The sequence below is a fragment of the Pristis pectinata genome, chromosome 1, assembly GCF_009764475.1.
Source record: "Pristis pectinata isolate sPriPec2 chromosome 1, sPriPec2.1.pri, whole genome shotgun sequence".
NCBI classification, from domain to species: domain Eukaryota; kingdom Metazoa; phylum Chordata; class Chondrichthyes; order Rhinopristiformes; family Pristidae; genus Pristis; species Pristis pectinata.
Window position 1 is genome coordinate 136,855,475 of NC_067405.1, and position 18,737 is coordinate 136,874,211.

General features: G+C 37.8%; 1 protein-coding gene across 1 annotated transcript in view; it reads left to right on the forward strand.

The window, feature by feature from the left end:
* Window positions 1-18,737, forward strand: part of LOC127568849 (latent-transforming growth factor beta-binding protein 2-like) — a 391,147-nt gene that overhangs the window by 336,917 nt on the left and 35,493 nt on the right. Inside the window, exons 27-28 of the mRNA XM_052013064.1 lie at window positions 7,496-7,621; window positions 18,378-18,521. Coding sequence (XP_051869024.1) covers window positions 7,496-7,621; window positions 18,378-18,521 — 270 coding nt within the window. The remainder of the gene's footprint in view (window positions 1-7,495; window positions 7,622-18,377; window positions 18,522-18,737) is intronic.

Sequence of the window (18,737 nt, forward strand, 5' to 3'; positions counted from 1 at the left end):
TTTCAATGAACTATGCACTTGCACTCCTAGGTCCCTCTGTTCCATAACACTCCCCAGGGCCCTACCATTCATTGTACAAGACCTATCCTGGTTCATTCTCCCAAAATGCAATACCTCACATTTATTTGGATTGAAAGCCATTTGGCAATCCTTGGCCCACTTACCTAGCGGATCAAGATCCCCCTGTAATATTTCATATCCTTCTACACATTGTCTACACCACCTATTTTAGTATCATCTGCAAGCTTACTAACTATGCCTTGTACGTTCACATCCAAATCACTTATACAACTTACAAACAAGGGTCCCAGCACCAACCTTTGTGGCACACCACTAGACAGGCTTCCAGCCCAAGAAACAACCCTCAACCATCACCCTCTGCTTCCTACCACTGAGCCAATTATGAATCCAATCAGCTATCTGCCCCTGGATCCCATGTGATCCAACTTTCCAGACTAGCCTGCTATGAGGGGCCTTGTCAAAGGCCTTGCTAAAATCCATATAAACAACATCCACTGCCCTACCCTCATCTACCATTTTGGTTACCTCCTCAAAGAACAAGATTTGACAGACACAGCTTCCCACACACAAAGCCATGCTGACTGTCCTGAATCAGACCCTGTCTCTTCAAATGTTGGTAGATCCTATCCCATCCAGCAATTTACCCACCAGTGACATCAGACTCACCAGCCTGTAGTTTCCTGGCTTGTTTTTGCTATCCTTTTTAAACAGCGGTACCACATTAGCCACTCTCCAGTCCTCCAGAACCTCACTGATACAAATACATCAGGATATTTCTTCTGCACTGTTAATTGAATGCAAATGGATGAGATGTCTGAGAAGATTGCATACACTTGCTTACACTTTCTTACACTGCTGCCATTTGTTCAGACGCCTCACACGTGTCTCAGGGTCAGTGAGTACATCTTCAAATGTCATCTCCCACCACACCATTGGGCTAACACACTGCTCAATATGTCACCAACAGAGTACTCAACTATAAATTCAAAATTTTTAAATCACAAGTATTTTGAGAATAGCTTACCAGGCAAAGATCTTTATGACATAATGCTGATAACCAGGACATAATTTGGTTATATTAATTTGAATGTATTGTAAATGAGTTAAAACTACAAGAATTTCACGAGCACAGCAAAATAATGTTAAAATTATTACTGAAAGTATATCCATTCCAGTATCTCAGAAACACATTAGCATTCATAAAGATATTGAATAATTTTGGCTTATGTTTTTTTTATTCCAATTGTATGCCATGTATATTTTTACCTCCACAAATTTGCTAGTGTCTTGCTATAAATGGGCTACTCCTGGCTAAGCTACCATTTTTTATTTCTTTGATTTTATGCATCCTATAACTGTGTGCAAGGAATAGATTGGAAACAGCCTACAAATTTTAATAACCTAAACATGACACTTTTCCACATTGTACTTCATCGGATATATTCTCGCCCACTTACTTGTCTTGTCTATGTCCTCTTGAGTTCTCTGTATTTCCATCACTACTCATAGAATTACTCAGTTGCGTCATCAGTAAACTTAGAAGTCTTATATTTCATTCCCTCAGGCAAATCATCTGAGTTGTTTGAATTTTAGGAGTTTATCAAAACTTTACTGTAATCATCACTTCTGAGTGTTGATGCTACTGTCAATGTTAGCAATGAAACCAAAAGTTAACTGCAGCCCTTTACATACAGTCTTCCAATTATCACAGACGTACAGTGTTGTAAGATGCCTTATAGTGGTTTGTTAAAAGTTTACATTAAGGGTCTTGAAATTTAATGACAATTACAATTACAATTTTTCTCCTGTCTTTATCATGAGAATTCTAATTAGACAATAGCTTTTGATATCGTTGAATTTTACTTTGTGGATTTATGTGCAGCTGCCATTCTTACTGCAGGTGGTGTTAAAATATCAGACATATATTTCAGCAATACACTGAGTTAAAAGACCCCTTTTTCAATGAATATTAGATTCCATCAGCCCTGTTAAAACTTTGCTCCACAGTTACTGACAAAGCAGATCACTTTCAAAAGGTAACTTATAATAAAGCAATCATTGTCGTTGAATGACGCTTAATGCTACTTACATATACTAGATAGCTGGCCATTAACAATTGGAAAGTTTGTAGTAGTGGTGCAATTGCCTACATAGATACCCCTATATGATTTTAGTTGTTCTTTTGTAAAATATGTAACTAAATAAAGATCTAAAATCTACCTTGCTGTATTTAGAGTGAATAAATATTGACACTGATATTTTGAAAAAAAAGAGCAACAACAGATCAATTCTTTTGATCAAGGCACATCACAAAATTCACTGATAACTAAAAAATATGGGATCAAACAAAAAAATGTGCTTCAGTTGAATACAGATAAGTAAAAATTGCAATTAATCTAAATAAATGTGAGATAATACATTTTAGGAGAAACACCAAGGAAAAGGAGAATATACTTAATCCCTGATTTTTAATTCAAGAAGGTAGTCTTGCAGGCAAAGGCTAAGACAGACAACAGCTAAACCTGACTTCAGGAGTATAAGGCTCAGGAATGTTTAATACCTTGCACTGATCCTGTCAGTCTCCTGCCTCAAACTGGTAGAAAACAAAATCTGTAGAGATAAGAATACCAGGCAATAGAAGGATACTTATCACCACACATTAAAGGAACAGACACCAGCTCACAGAGTGTCATCGAGAGATCTTTAGAATGAGGACAGGGGAAGCAGGGAAGCCTGATATCGATCCAGACCTTTCCATCTTGTAGATTTAGTGAGGATCTCCAACCCTCCAGTAGATGTTAAAATCACATCCTTAGGGAACAAAGCAGTATGTTGGCAAGAAATCTTGGAAGCAATATAGGTTAGACATATTCCTCAATATGGAAAATAAAGTCATAGATGTCAATTCTTAGAGAAAGATTGTGGCATAGCTGATAATAGACAAGGAACTAGTAAGCCTAAGGGCACAGGTTTCCTTCCAAGATTAACTGCTACTTGCTTTGGCCCTGCCATGATGAATTAAAAACCAGGGTTTGAGCATATTTTCTTTTTCTTTACATAGAACAGTACAGCATAGGAACAGGCCCTTCGGTCCACAGTGTCTATGCTGAGCATGATGCCAAATTAAACTAATCCCTTCTGCCTGCACATGAACAATATCCCTCCATTCCCTGCATATTCATGTGCCTATCTAAAAGCCTCCTGAACACCACTATCATATTTGCTTCCACTACCACCCCTGGCAGTGCATTCCAGGCACCTATCACTCTCTGTGTAAGAAAAAACACACAGCACATCCCCTTTAAACTTTCCCTGTCTCACCTTAAAGCTATGCCCTCTAGTATTTCTACCCTGGGAAAAAGATTCTGGCTGTCTACCTGATCTAGCCTCTCATAATTTTATAAACTTCTATCGGGTCTCCCTTAGCCTCCAACACTCCAGAGAAAACAATCCAAGTTTGTCCAACTTCTCCTTATAACTAATACCGGCAGCATCCTTGTTAAACCTCTTCTGAACCCTCTCCAAAGCCTCCACATCCTTCCTCTAATGGGGCAACCAGAACTGCACACAATACTCTTAACTGTGGCCTAACAAAAGTTTTATACAACTACAACATGACTTCCTGACTCCTATACTCTATGCCCTTAGAGACGAAGGCAAACGTGCCATACGCCTTATTTACCATTCTATCTACTTATGTTACCATTTTCAGGGAGGTATGGACTTGGTCCCCAAGGTCCCTCTGTATATCAAAGCAGTTAAGGGTCCTGCCATTAACTGTATACTTTCCACTTATGTTTGACCTCCCAAAGTACAACACCTCACACTTGCGCAGATTAAACTCCATCTGCCATTTCTCAGCCCATAACTGAAAGTGATCTATATCCTGCTATCCTGCTGTATCCTTTTGCTTCTTTACTGTCCACAACTCCACCAATCTTTGTGTCATCTGCAGACTTACTAACCAACCCATCTGCATTTTCACCTAAGTCATTATATATATATATCACAAACAACAGAGATCCTACCACTCATCCTTGTGGAACACCACTAGTCACAGACCTCTAGCCAAGATAACACCCTTCCCCCATTACCCTCTGTCTTCTATGGGCAAGCCATTTCTGAATCCAAACTACCAATTTACCATGGATCCCATGCATCTTAATCTTCCTGATCAACCTAACACAAGGGACCTTGTCAAACGCCTTAGTAAAGTCCATGTAGACAACATTCACCTCCTCAAAAAAACTCAGTGAAGTCAGTAAAATATGACCTGCCCCATTTAAAGTCATCCTGACTGTCCCTAATTAGGCTATGCTTTTACAAATGCTCATAAATCCTATCCCTAAGAATCCCCTCCTATAGCTTTCCAGCCACTGATGTGATACTCAGCAGTCTATAATTTCCCTTTTTCCCTTCCCTATTTATCCCTATTTCCCTTATCTCTATTTCCCTTCTTAAACAAAGTTCCTTGTTTTTCCTTCCTCACATTTATTCAGAATAATAACGGGCAGGCACGATAGGGAGCAGGCACAGTAGTGTAGCGGTTAGCATAATGCTATTACAGCGAGCCGGGTTCAATTCCAGCTGCTGTCTGTAAGGAGTTTGTACGTTCTACCCATGTCTGCTTGGATTTTCTCCGGGTGCTCCAGTTCCCTCCCAAGTTCGAAAGGCGTACGGGTTAGGAAGTTGTGGGCATGCTATGTTGGCGCTGGAAGCGTGGCGCACTTGCGGGCTGCCCCTCAGAACACTCTACGCAAAAGATGCATTTCACTGTTTGTTTCGATGTACATGTGACTAATAAAGATATCTTATAATTGCATATTTTATATTCCATTCAACTGGACCTTTTGCTTCAGCTTACATCCATCAGCTGAGGAATCTGATAGCCTGGCTGTTGCACAGGGAAGAGGCAAAAGCCACAGCTCATGACCCCTTAGGGATGGTCTTTGGCAATTGAGAGAGAGAATGGTAAAATCAGTGTAGGGAAAACAATAGTGTTGAAGAAAATAGTGGTAAATAAGATTGGTACATCCCCTGGAGCAGGTGATATCCACACTAGGAATTTAAAATAGGTGAAAACCTTGAAGTTGTCCAAGCATTAACTTCCCAAGGCTTTCTTGATTCATGAACCATTCCTTAGATTGGAAAATTACACTTACCAATCAAGTATTTAAGAAAGGTTGGAGAGGGCAGTTAAGCTAACATCTGTTGTCAGGAAAATACTATAATCTATAACTAGGGATAGAGCAAATGAACTGCTTGAAAGTTTTCAGTTGATCAGAGAGACCCAGCATGGATTTTTGAAGACACTTGATGAACTGAATTGACTTTCATGAAAAGGTGATAAAAGTTACTTGTCTATGAATGTTATTTATTTAGACTACAGAAGTAATTTAGGTACTACAAAAGTAATTTACCTTTAAATGAAGGTAATTTATTAACCTAGTTAGGGAATTGGCTGGGCAACAGGAGACAGAGGGTCGGGGTAATAGGTAATTGATTTGTCAAGGTCCGACTAGTGAGTCTGCCAATAAAGTGTTTTGGAGCTGCAGGTGTTCACTGTACTTATAAATGACTAAGATGGGATGTATATATGTTTGCCGGTGGCAGAATGGTGGCATTGAAGTCCAAGGAGACTTTGAACTCCATGTAAACACAAGGACACAAGCAAATAGGAGCAGGAGCCGGAGTAGACCTCCAGGCCCCTCAAGCCTGCCCTGCCATTTAATACATTCATGGTTGATCAATGCTGGCCCTAACTCCTATTCTGTGTCAGTTCCCCATACCATCCATTCCTCAATCTTTCAAGTATTTATCTATCTCTACCTTAAATACATCTAATGACCTAGCCTCCACCACTCTCTGGGACAGAGAATCCCAGAGATTCACTACTTTCTGAGAAAAGAAATCTCTGCACACCTCAGTTTTAAATATCCAGCCTCATATTTTGTAACTGTGTCACCTTGTTTGTGTCTCTGCCACTAGTGAAAACATCTCAACATTTATCCTGTCAATCCCCCTTAGGATCTTGTATGTTTGAATAAGGTCACCCCTCAATTCTTCTAAACTCTGAGAAACATAAATCCAAGTTGTCTAGCATGTCCTGATAGAACAACCCTCTCATCCCTGGAATTAGTCTGATGAATTTCATTTCCAACTGCCTTCAATAGCACTCTACCCTTTTTTAGGTAAGAGGACCAAAACTGTGCACAGTTTACCAGGTGTGATCTTACCAGCACCCTGTACAACTGTCACAAAACCTCCCTTTTCTCAAACTCCAGCTCTTTTGCAATGAAGGTGAGATGCAGTTTGCCTTCTTAACTACTTGTTGGACTTGCCTGCTAAATTTTTGTGATTCATGCACTAAAGCACATAAATCCCTCTGATCTTCACTCATTTGAAGACTCTCTCCATTTAGATAATAATCTGCCTTTTGATTCCTCTTATTGAAGTGCAGACCTCACACTTCACCACATTAAATTCCATTTAAAATCTCATGGTTGCACAGAAAATTATTAAAGGGCCAATTAAATCCTTACCTTTCTATCTGGTGAGCTGGAGTACAAGAGAATCAAAGTTTTGCTATTATTTATAAACCCATTGTTAGACCTCACTTATAACAATATGAGATGTTCGGGGCACTATAGTTTACACAGGATATATTCATCTTGGTGGGGCGTGAGGAGGTGGAGTGCAGCATGGATTTATCAGAATGATACATGGATAACACTTCAAAGAGAGAATAGAAAATTAGAATTTTTTCCATGTTATTCTTTGGTTGAGAACCTAGGACCCGGTGAGATAATCTTATAATCAGAGCCAGTCCTTTCAGTAATGGTACAAGGAAACACTACCCACAAGTTGTGGCAATTTGGAACTCTTGCAAATGCCAAACCAAAACTGTTCATTTTAAATCTGAGATTGGTAGATTTTGTTTTAACCAGAGGCATTGAGGGATATGGGATAAAGGCAGGTACATGGGCCGAAGTTCACAGATCAGCCACGATCTCATTGCACAATTTTTAAAGACTTCATAGACTAAATTGACTGCTCTTCTTTCTGTTGTCCTATTTCTGGTGAGGTATTTCTAATGAACAAGTTAATATACCTGATCATATAGAGCAACGAACTAGCAGGAATTAAAATGAGAAGAAAGCTTCAAAATTGATAAATTATGTTAAAATATGGTTTTCTTCCAAATCTGTAATAACTCACTACCATAAATGATCAAGCAATGATCTTTAAGTCTGGATTCCCTTCTACTTACTAATTTGTTTTATTATTAACCATGCACATCATGTTGATCTGTGGGATACTGCCCTAGTTCCACTTACAAATAATATTATCATGACCTACTAGAATTTGAAGAGTTTATTCCAGTAATCCCTATGGTGCATTCCTCTATATTTCATCATCACTAAGTCATTATGAAATTGTATTATTAATCCCAGCTGTTTTGGATTTTTTTCAGATGTTGATGAATGTGTGAATGCAACCATCTGTGGTACTCATGGGTATTGTGAAAATACAGATGGTTCTTTCCGCTGTCTATGTGATCAAGGTTTTGAGGTTCCAGCAAGAGGACAAGCATGTGTAGGTAAGTATGAACTGAAAATCTTACACCAAACTTCAGAATGTAAAATCCTACAGTCTTATTCGTTTCCTTGGAACAACAAATTGGAAGTTCAAGAGAAATATGCAATTCTTTAATGGCTAAATAGGTTTCTATTGTTGGTCAAGATAAATGATATAGTTCTGATTAAATCATTTGATAGTTAAATATTCGTGATTTCTACTCTGCTGTGATCAAACCTGATATCCACATTTCTATTTGTCATGATGCTACAAAAGCACCACTAATGTGCTTCTCAATCTAAGTACATTACAAATCCCCAAAATGCAAAAGAAAATTAAGGAATTAATGTCATTTCTTTTTGCTTTAAGCTATAATGTAATAAATGAAATGGAAGATGCCAAATTAAATTTGTTTGCTTCACCATTGATACAGAAAAAGGATGAAATTCTGGAGACAAGATGATAAAATCTGCCCTTCCCTAATGAACTAGCTGTGAATTGGCTTATTTAACAAAGAAACCATAAACCAACAAAGAACAAGTTCAATGCATCTGCAACTGAACAATGCCAACTAGTTTCCACATAAAGTCCTTACCAACTCCCTGAAGAATTGCTGAATTGCAATTCCAGCATCATTACTGGTATAAAGAAGTAAAAAGCCTTTTTTGTGGGGATACATTTTCCACATACATTAACTGTTCTTTAGCAGATTCTGTGTTTTTATGAGTACAAGTTTTAAATCAAAAACTGTTGTAACGCATACAACCTGTTGAAGTCAGGCTTTCCAATAAAACATTAATCAGAAGCTACTTAATTAATTCAAATGCTTGTTGTGCTCATGTCATGTACGTATCCTTCAGCTATTTTTTGAATTATTGGTGAAACCATTCTTAATTTACATTTTGTGGAGTATAGTGAAACTTTCACTATCCAAAATGCATTGATATGTTGTCAATTATTTATAAAAGGATAAAAAAAGATCAAAGGAAATCATTTCAAATTTTTCACATTTGCATAAAATGGATGTTGTCTGATTAGTATCAATTGTACACACTATCCTAATGGAAAGGAAAATAGATAGTTAATGATCTAATATTTACTAGTTGTACAATCACCGAATATTAAAGTTGCCCTCATAGTATGCCAGGGAATCATACCTTATTGAGGACACCGATACAAAAAGTGGATCCTTTCAGAAATTTTGGATATTTTGAAGTATAGATTGAATCACTAATTGTAACATGCATGGCCTGTATAGAGTTATGGAATTTATTACAGCATGATAATTGATATGGCTGAGATCAGAAACCACTGAAGTAATGATGAGATGCACAATTGCAGTAAGTGATGTGGGGAGACAGGCAGAGATGGTGGCAGTGGATGTGAGAATAATTACGTGAAAATGTGACAATGGACAAGTAACGGCGTTAACTGACAGGAGGAATAGTTGTGGTGACTATTGCCACCATAGATATACAAACTCATTGACTCACTTGCATTATACCTTAATAATTTATGACGATCTTTGCCAATATCCAGCATTATATATAAAAAAAGTCACTAAACTGCTATATCATAAGAGATCACAGGCATGAAGAACTTATAAAATCACTATGATATATAACATTCTATATGGCCAATCTTTCAATCAGGTGCTTCTGATGAAAAACAGTCTTTGATATGAATGTTAGACCCTCAGTTTGTTATTTCCATACAATCACTCTAATTGATTTTCATTCCTCAAAGAGAATAGCCCTTTTGATGTTTGCTGCAAATCACGAATGGTAACATATCTACAGGATTCAGCTGTTAAATAACCCCCAAGTTTCGTATTCAACATGCATGATATCATCTCTATCCATTGTCCTGTTGACTGTCCTGAGATCCAGTGCTAGTCATCAAAAATTGTTTCCGTTAAAAATCAGACATTTTTATGGTATTTAGAGAAGTAAGTTGAAAAATGAGGAGAAATGTAACTTAAATTGCTTTCCCATTGAATAGCAAGACAGAAGTAAGAATATTATTCTTAATTAAAATATCCCTTACTTTGCTTATTATGAGCTAAGCTGTTGCATAAGCCTAACAGAAGTTTGTTCATCGTTTTGACAAATTTAAAGTTTTAAAATATTTCTGCTGAAAGGTCACAAGCATATTGATGCTGAAATTAATTAAAATAATACTGCATTTTAAATTCACACTTTCTGGTTTTATTCTAAGCCTCAACAGCTGCCCGACATGTCAGGAAAACTTGAGTCTCTAAAGACTGTGTTACTTAAAAATGATACAGGATGATGTAGGGTTGCTGGGCGTTAAGCTCATAATTCCCTAGTCTTAAGCAATCAATCAATCACTGATTGAAAATTGTTATTAAAAGAATGTATGAAATGTTATGTCGAGTTTCTTTCATCTCAAATGTCAGGGTGAGACAATAGTAAGCTGTCTGGATAACCAGCTGGCCTTTCATATGTACAGTTCTTAAATTCAGTCGATGATGTATGAATGAATGTTTAAATCAATTTCCTTTGAATTTATTACATTTTCTTTTTGCTGATGAAAATGATATATTACTTTCAGAAGCACTTATAGCCATAAAGTCGTACAGCACAGAAACAAGCCCTTCAGCCCAACTGGTCCATGCCGACAAAGATGCCCCATCCAAGCTAGTCTCATTTGCCAACGTTTGGCCCATAACCTTTTAAACATTTCCTATGTATGTACCTGTAAAACTGGCATTTAAAAATTGTTATTGTTCCTGCCACAACCACTTCTTCTGGCAACTCATTCCACATACATACCACCCTTTGTGTAAAAAATAAAAGTTGCCCCTCAAGTTCACCTTAAACCTCTCACCTTAAACCTATGCCCCTTAGTTCTTGATTCCTCAACCCTGGGAAAAAGACTGAGTGCATTCACCCTATCTATGCCCCTCATGATTTTATGCACCTCTATATGATCACCTCTCAGTCTCCTGCACTCCAACGATAAAAGTCCTAGCCTATCCAACCTCTCCCTATAACTCAGTCCCTTGAGTCCTGGCAGCATCCTTGTAAATATTTTCTGCGATCTTTCCAATTTAATAACATCTTTCATGTAGCAGAGTGACCAAAACTGAACACAATACTCCAAGTGCAACCCCATCAAGTGTCTTGTACACACTATGACCTCCCAACTTTTATACTCAATGCCCTGACTGATGAAGGTCAGCATGCCAAGAACCTCTTTCACCACCCTGTCTACCTGTGACTTCACTTTCAGGGAACCATGTGCTTGAACTCCAAGGTTCTTCTGTTCTACAACACTCTCCAGAGCCCTGCCATTCACTGTGAAAGTCCTGCCCTGGTTTAACTTTCCATAACCAAACACCTCACAGTTCTCTGAATTAAACTCCATTTGCCATTCCTCAGCCCACTTACTCAGCTGATCAAGATCCCTCTGTAATTTTTTACTACCTCCTTCACTGTCCACTATAGGCCATAGGTGATTTGATTATGGTCCACTTTCTTGCCTGTTCCTACAGCAACTCCCCTATAGTCCTTGTATATACTCAGACATATTCATGACGTCTGGAGTAGGAACTTGCAAAGTTTCATGAGGAGAATTCTTCCTCATCCTCTCCTTAAATGGCAAACTCATATTCTGAAACTATGCTCCCTGGTTCTAGATATCCCCACTAGGGAAAATATCCCTTCACCATTCACTCTTTCAAGCCCCATCAGAATCTTGTATGTTTCAATAACAGCACCCGTCATTTGTTTGAACTCTAGTGAATATAGCCCAAGTTGCTCAACTTTTACTCATAACTGGGAATCAATCTAGTGAATCTTCTCTGAGCTGCCTCCAATGCAAGTATATCCTTCTTTAAATAAGGAGAACCAAGCTTTTCTATTTTTCCTGCTAAAGTAATAAACCTCACATTTCCCCATGTTATACTTCATTAGCCAAATATTTGCAGACTCTCCGTGTCTTCATGACAACTTGCTTTCTCACCTAACTTTGTATCTTCAGCAATAAACTTGGTCCCCACATCAAAACTATTAAGAATTTATTCTCTCAGAGGATCATGAGTTGTTACAGCCATAACACTGATCTCTATGGCACACCACCAACTATGCCCAAGTTATCCCAACTCTCTTTATATTGGTTAGTCAGTCCTCTATTGATGTTAACGTAATACCGCCAATGCTGTGAGTTCTTAATGTGCAGTTAATTCATATTTAGCACCTTTTTGATTGCCTTTTGAAAATTGAAATACCCTACATCTACTCTTTCCCCTTTATCCAACGTATCAAATTTGAAGACAGAATACAGGGTTAATGGCAGGATTCTTAGCAGTATAGAGGAACAGAAGGATCTTGGGTCCAAGTCCATAGATCCCTCAAAGTTGCCGCGCATTGATAAGGTTGTTAAGAAGGCGTATGGCATGTTGGCCTTCATTAGTCGGGGGATTGAGTTCAAGAGCCGCGAGGTAATGTTGCAGCTCTATAAAACCCTGGTTAGACCACACTTAGAATATTATGTATAGTTCTACCTGGACTGGAGAGCATGTCTTATGAGGATAGGTTGAGCAAGCTCGGGCTTTTCTCTTTGAAGCAAAGGAGGATGAGAGGGGACCTAACAGAGGTATACAAGATGATAAGAGGCACAGATCGAATGGACAGTCAGAGACTTTTTCCCAGGGCAGAAATAGCTAACACAAGGGAGCATAAGTTTAAGGTGATTGAAGGAAAGTACAGGGGGGATATCAGAGGCAAGTTTTTTACACAAAGAGTGGTGGGTGTGTGGAACGCGCTGCCAGGGGTGCTGGTAGAGTCAGATACATTAGGAACATTTAAGTGCCTCTTAGGTAGACATGTGGATGATAGAAAAATGGAGGGCTATGTGGGAGGGAACGGTTAGATTGATTTTAGAGTAGGTTAAAAAGTCAACACAACATTGTGAGCCGAAGGGCCTGTACTGTGCTGTTATGTTCTATGTACATGCTGCATCTGAAAGGACACTAATTATTGTCAAACAGAATTTTCTTTTTATAAAACCCTGTTAATTCTGCTGACTGTAGTAAAATATTCTGAATGTCCTGTTACTAGTAGCTCGCTAATGGACTCCACCATTTTCCCAATCACAGATGCTAGGCTAACTGCTTTTACTCCCTCCACTCTTAAAAAGGGTCATTACATTGACAGCTTTCCAATCTGCTGGGACCTCCCAGAAACTAGTGATCTTTGGAAATCACAAGTAAGATAACCATTAGCTCTGTAGTCAGTTATTTTAAGACTCTAGGATGCAGGACATCAAGTACAGGGAACCTGTCACTCAATAGTCCCATTAGTTTGCCTGATACTTTCTGCTCAAGTGATAATAATTTTCTCAACTGATAATCCCTCCCTTTTCTTCCTGAGTTTCTATCATCGGAATGCTTTTAGTGCCTTCTACTGTGAAGACATGAAAAATGTTTCTTTTGCTCTTTCCTTAGCTACAGTTGTTAATTCCTCTCATCTCATCCTTTCTATGGTCGCTGTTTACTGTTTGCTCTTTATATAAATTTATTGAAGCTCTAATAGTCTGTTTTTATATTTCTTGCTAGTTTATTCACTAACAATTTTCTCCCTCTATCATTCATTATCATCATTCTTTGCTGGAGTTTAAATTTTTCCCAGTCTTCACAATATTGTTTGTGTTCTTTTTTCAATTTGATACTGTCTTTACCTTCCATAGGTTTGGGAGGATCATTGAGTGGAATCTTTTTGTTGAGTCTTTATGCAATTCTTGATGATTTCTCACCCCTTTGGGGGAATTGCGCATTTTTGGTTTCTTTGTAAGCAAAATCTTATAAGCTCTTCTAGACAGCAATGATTAATGCCCTTAAATGGTGCTACTTTTAGTTGTAATTATCCTGTTGTATTCCACACATCAAAGTGATCTGAAATTCAGACCAGGATTAACACTTAGGATAGTCTAAAACAGTATACGTTCTGTTTGTGTAATAGAATGGATTGTGACTCCTGGCCATGTACATTTTTGACTGATATATGCACAGGTATTATTATGGTAAATCCTTGTAAATCCAATAAGAAAGAATATATTGCTTTGAACCTTCCACTGTAGAAGGTGTCTGAAATTAGAATGGAATGAATGTAATTCCACTGTGAATGAAATGAGATCTGACATAAAACTTATTATTTGATTGGAAGTCTGGCAATAATCTTTCTAAAAATATTGTTTAAATAAACTAAAACAAAAAATGCTGGAAACACTCAGTAAGTTATACAACATCTGTGGGAAAAGAAACATTAACTTTTCAGTTGAAGATTCTCTGTATATTTTCCATATTTCTCTTGTAACTTTAATATAATCTGTATTATATTTTCTGAATTGATAATGGGTATTCCACTGAATAGTTTTCCTTTTTTCAGTCAATTTTAGTGGCACTGCACTTTCGATACCAAGCACAGGTTTTAATGTGTGCGAAAGTTAATATGAAAGGTTAACATACAAAAGTTAGGATTTATTTTACTCTCTAGTAAGATATTAAAATTGTTGAATGGAGTTTTATTAAATACAATTGGGACATTCAAAGGATACCAAATTCACAAACCATAAATTGTGATTATAGCTTTAAATTTACAGCCACATAAACCAGCTTTAGCATAGAAAAATCTTTCAAGTAATTTCATAAAGACAATTTTAACAAACGCTGAGTTTAGTCCACACACATTGACAAATGTTTCCTTTCCATTTTAATCACTGGAAAGGAATCCAAATTCTTATTTCTTTCTGATTCATTGTCAATCCAGCTGAGATCACCCATCTTGTCAAGGCTTAAAACGCATCCTTTTGGCAGCACTTGTTTCTTTTCATAGTACTTATGATACAGAATAAGACCATCTTAATCTGTGATGGCCATGCTTAAGAAGCCTTTAGATATGCACTTGAATAGGCAGAGAAAGGAGGGATATGGACCATATGTAGGCAGATGGGATTAGTTTCAATTGGCATCATGGTCAGCACAGACATTGTGGGCCAAAGGGCCTGTTTCTGTGCTGTATTGTTCTGTGTTCTAAAATCTGAAGTTGCTTTCTTCAGAATAGAAGAGCCTGAGGAGACCTACTCTTCTTAGAAGAGAAGCCAATAACGAAGGCATAGATTTAAATGAGTTAGTAGAAGGATTAGTGTGGAGTTGAGGACATTTGCTGTCATCCAAATAGTTGTATGGAAATTCATTGGCTGAAATTAGAATAGAGGAAGTAAACCTCCAGTGCATTTAAAAGGTACAGGATGTGTATTTGAATTGCTGTAACCTGCAAGGCAACAGACTGAAGAAATGGAACGTGAGGTTAGATTAGATCGCCCTATTTTGCCGCATGGTATCAATGAAATAAATGGCATTTTTCTACGTTTTTGATTCATTGATGTAATGTATTGATTAACCTTAAATCTACTGTTCATAATGCATGTTAATAACTAATAATAACAGTTCAGCTTGTGTGAATAATAATTTAAAGATGTTAAAGTTAACGTGTGCAATAAAGTTGATTTTTGAGAATGGGATAGTTGAAGGTTCCATTGTTGTCCTGAGATCAACCTCATCACTGGAAACTTCATAAGATTCATTGTATGCATTATGAGATGCATCTCTTAAAAAAGCTGCCAATTTAATATCTTAATAAACTTTCATTAATAAATACATGTTAATAAGATGTTTACAATCATTTATTAAATCCTATTGTTTAAGGTAAGTGGCTTTCTTCCAAAATTGCATTAAAGATATCCTTTGAAACAATTCAACATTGCATGTGTAAAAGACACAAATGAAATAAACCTCACCATAGAGAAACCTAAGGTAAATAGAAGATGGTAGGTTGTATTGGCAGAAACTGTTTGTCTTGACAGTATTGTCAATAACCAGAGGTGATAGATTTAGAGTAATTGGAAATAAATTAGGGAGGAAATTTGTCATAGAACAGTACAACACAGAAACAGGCCCTTCAGCCCACCATGTCTGCACTGACAATTATATCACTGACAATTATATCCTATCTACCCGCACAAGGTCCATATCCCTCTATTCCTTGTCTGTTCATGTGTCTGTCTAAACGTTTCTTAAACTTGCTATCATACCTACTTCTACTACCTCCCCTAGCAGTGTGTTCCAGGCACCTACCACTCTCTGTGTAAACAAAAGAATTATGCCTTGCAAATCTCCTGTAAATTTTCTCCCTTGCACCTTAAACCTATGCCCTGGAGTACTTGACATTTCCACCTGGGAAAAAAGACTCCAACTGTCTACCCTATCTATGCCTCTCATAAATTTATATACTTCTATCAGGTCCCTGATTCTTCAGCCCCTGATGTTCCAGAGAAAACAATCCAAGTTTGTCCAGCTTCTCCTTATTGCTAACACTCTAATCCAGGCAACATCCTGTTGAACCACTTCTGCACTATTGCAAAAGTTTCCATATCCTTCCTGTTTTGTGGGAACCAAAATTGCACACAGTACTCCAAATCTGGCCTAATCAACAATCTGTACAGCTGCAACGTGACTTACCAACTTTTATACTTACTGTCCCGACTGATGAAGGCAAGCATACCATATGTCTTCTTTACTACCCTATCCACTTACAACTTTCAGGGAGCTATGGACATGTACCCCAAGGTGCCTCTGTATATGAATACCTCAAAGGGTCCTGCCATTTACTGTATACTTTCATCTTGGATTTGATCTCCCAAAATGCAACATCTCACACTTGTCTGGATTCAACTCTATTTGCCATTTCTCTGCCCTCAAACTTAATCAAATTTGTAAGACAGGACCTCCCTCACACAACGCCATGCTGACTTTCCCTAATAAATCCATTCTATTCCAAATGCAAAAAATCTTATCCTTAAGAATCTTCTCCAATAATTTCCCCACCACTGATGTACAATTTCCCTATAATTTGCTGATTATCTCTTTTGCCTATTATCCATTTTTCTGGGATCTCAATTATGGCTAAACAAAGATCTCAGTGAAGGCCCCAACAATCTTGTCCCTTGCCTCCTACAGTATCCTGGGATAGATTTCATCAGGCCCTGAGGACTTATCCACCTTAATGTTTTCAAGAGACCCAATTCGCCTCCTCCTTAATATCAACATGCCCTTGAATATCAACATACTCCTCTCTGTTCTCGCCATTATCTATGTCATTCTCATTGGTGAATGTCAATGCAAAGTACTCATTTAGGACCTCACCAACTTCCTGTGGCTCCAGGCATAGATTCCTTCCTTTGTCTTTGAGTGGACCCTTTCCTTATCTACCCCCCTTACTTTTAATATATGTATAAAATGCCTTGGGATTCTCCTTAAGTCTACTTGCCAAGGATATCTTATGGACCCTTTTAGCCCTCCAAATTCCTTGTTTAAGTTCTTTCCTGCTTTTATATTTCTCAAGAGCCTTGTCCAATTTCAGCTTCGTAAACTTTACTTATGCTTCTTTTTTCTTTTTGACCAAACTTAAAATATGTCTTTTCATCCAATGTCCCCAAGTGTGACCATCCTTATCTTTCATCCTTGTAGGAATATACTGGTCCTTAGCTCTAACCATCTTGCCTTTAAAGGATTCCCACATGTCATATGTGGATTTACCTCCAAACAGCCACTCACAATCTACTCTCACTAATTCCTGCCTAATACTTTTGTAATTAGCATTCCCCTAATTTAGCATATTTCCCCCAGTCTTACCCTTATCCATAACTATCTTAAAATATTCAGAATTATGATCACTCTTCCCAAAATACTCCCCCACAGAAACTTCACTCACCAGGCCTGGCTCATATCCCAGAAGCAGATGTGGTATGGCTCCCTCCCTAGTTGGACAATCTACTTACAGGCCCTTCTTCATTATGGCCATTTGAGTAATGGAAATTCACCCTTACAGAATTCAGAAATCACTTCCCAAAAATATGAGATACAAAATAAAAGTTGTTCTTACGGAATTTGTGTGCATTTCTTGATGCATATGCAGATAACCTGGCTTTTTCTTAGAACACAACCACCACCACCACTCCCCTCCCCCCACCTCCATAAAGCGTGGGTCACCTGTATTGTTTCAAGAAACCCACCTGGATGCATCTAACGAATTTTGCGCCATCTAAGCCCCTGGCATGAAGGAAGTCCCAGTCAATACTGGGGAATTTTAAATCACTCACTACAAATACCCTATGGTTTTTACATATTTCCATGATCTGCATCTATGTTCCTCGAGATGCTGCTGACTTTTGGGAGGCCTACAGTATAACCCCATCATAGTGATTGCACCATTCTTATTTCTGAACTCTACCCATATGGCCTTGCTGGATGAGGCCACCCAACATGTTCTCTCTAAATGCATCTGTGACATTCTCCTTGATCAGTGAAGCAACTTCCCCCATCTCTTTTATATCCCTCTCTATCACATCTAAAACATCTAAACGCTGGACCATTGAGCTACCAGTCCTGCCCCTCTTAGGGATTCTGAGGGACAGGATTTGGAGAAATAGTTTTGTGTAATGAATGGTTATGAAATGGAATGTATTGAATAAAGTGTTTGATTCAGATCTTGGTGTTCGTTGTTCACCATTAACTAGTATAAATAGCTCTAAAGAGTTATAAACGTTATCAAGCATATTTTTAGTTTGCTCTTCTGTGGTGGATCATTTATATCAAGGGGATATATGTAACATTTAAGGAAAATCAACTACATACTAAAAGGGCAAAAAGTAAATACATATTTTAAGTAAAATAAAACATGATATTTCTGCCTCAGATATTAATGAATGTGAAATGATGAATGGAGTCTGTGGAAGGGCTCTTTGTGAAAATTTCGAAGGTTCCTTCTTCTGTATCTGCATGGATGAGAATGAAGACTTTGATCCAGCTAAAGGCCAGTGTGTCCCTCGTGCAGCAATGGGTAAGTTTAAGTAAAATCTCCAGAAATATTAGGCTGTTCAGTGGTAAATTTGGAAAGCAGAAATTGCATTGTGGATTTTAAGAGTGTCTTTCCTACACTTAGCCCATGTTTCTGTTTCACCTTGTACTGTGCATATTTTCTGGGGCAGTAAAATTAAACAAGCATTAAATGTATACAAAAATAAAATTGCAAATTTATGCATTGAGGTAAACCCTG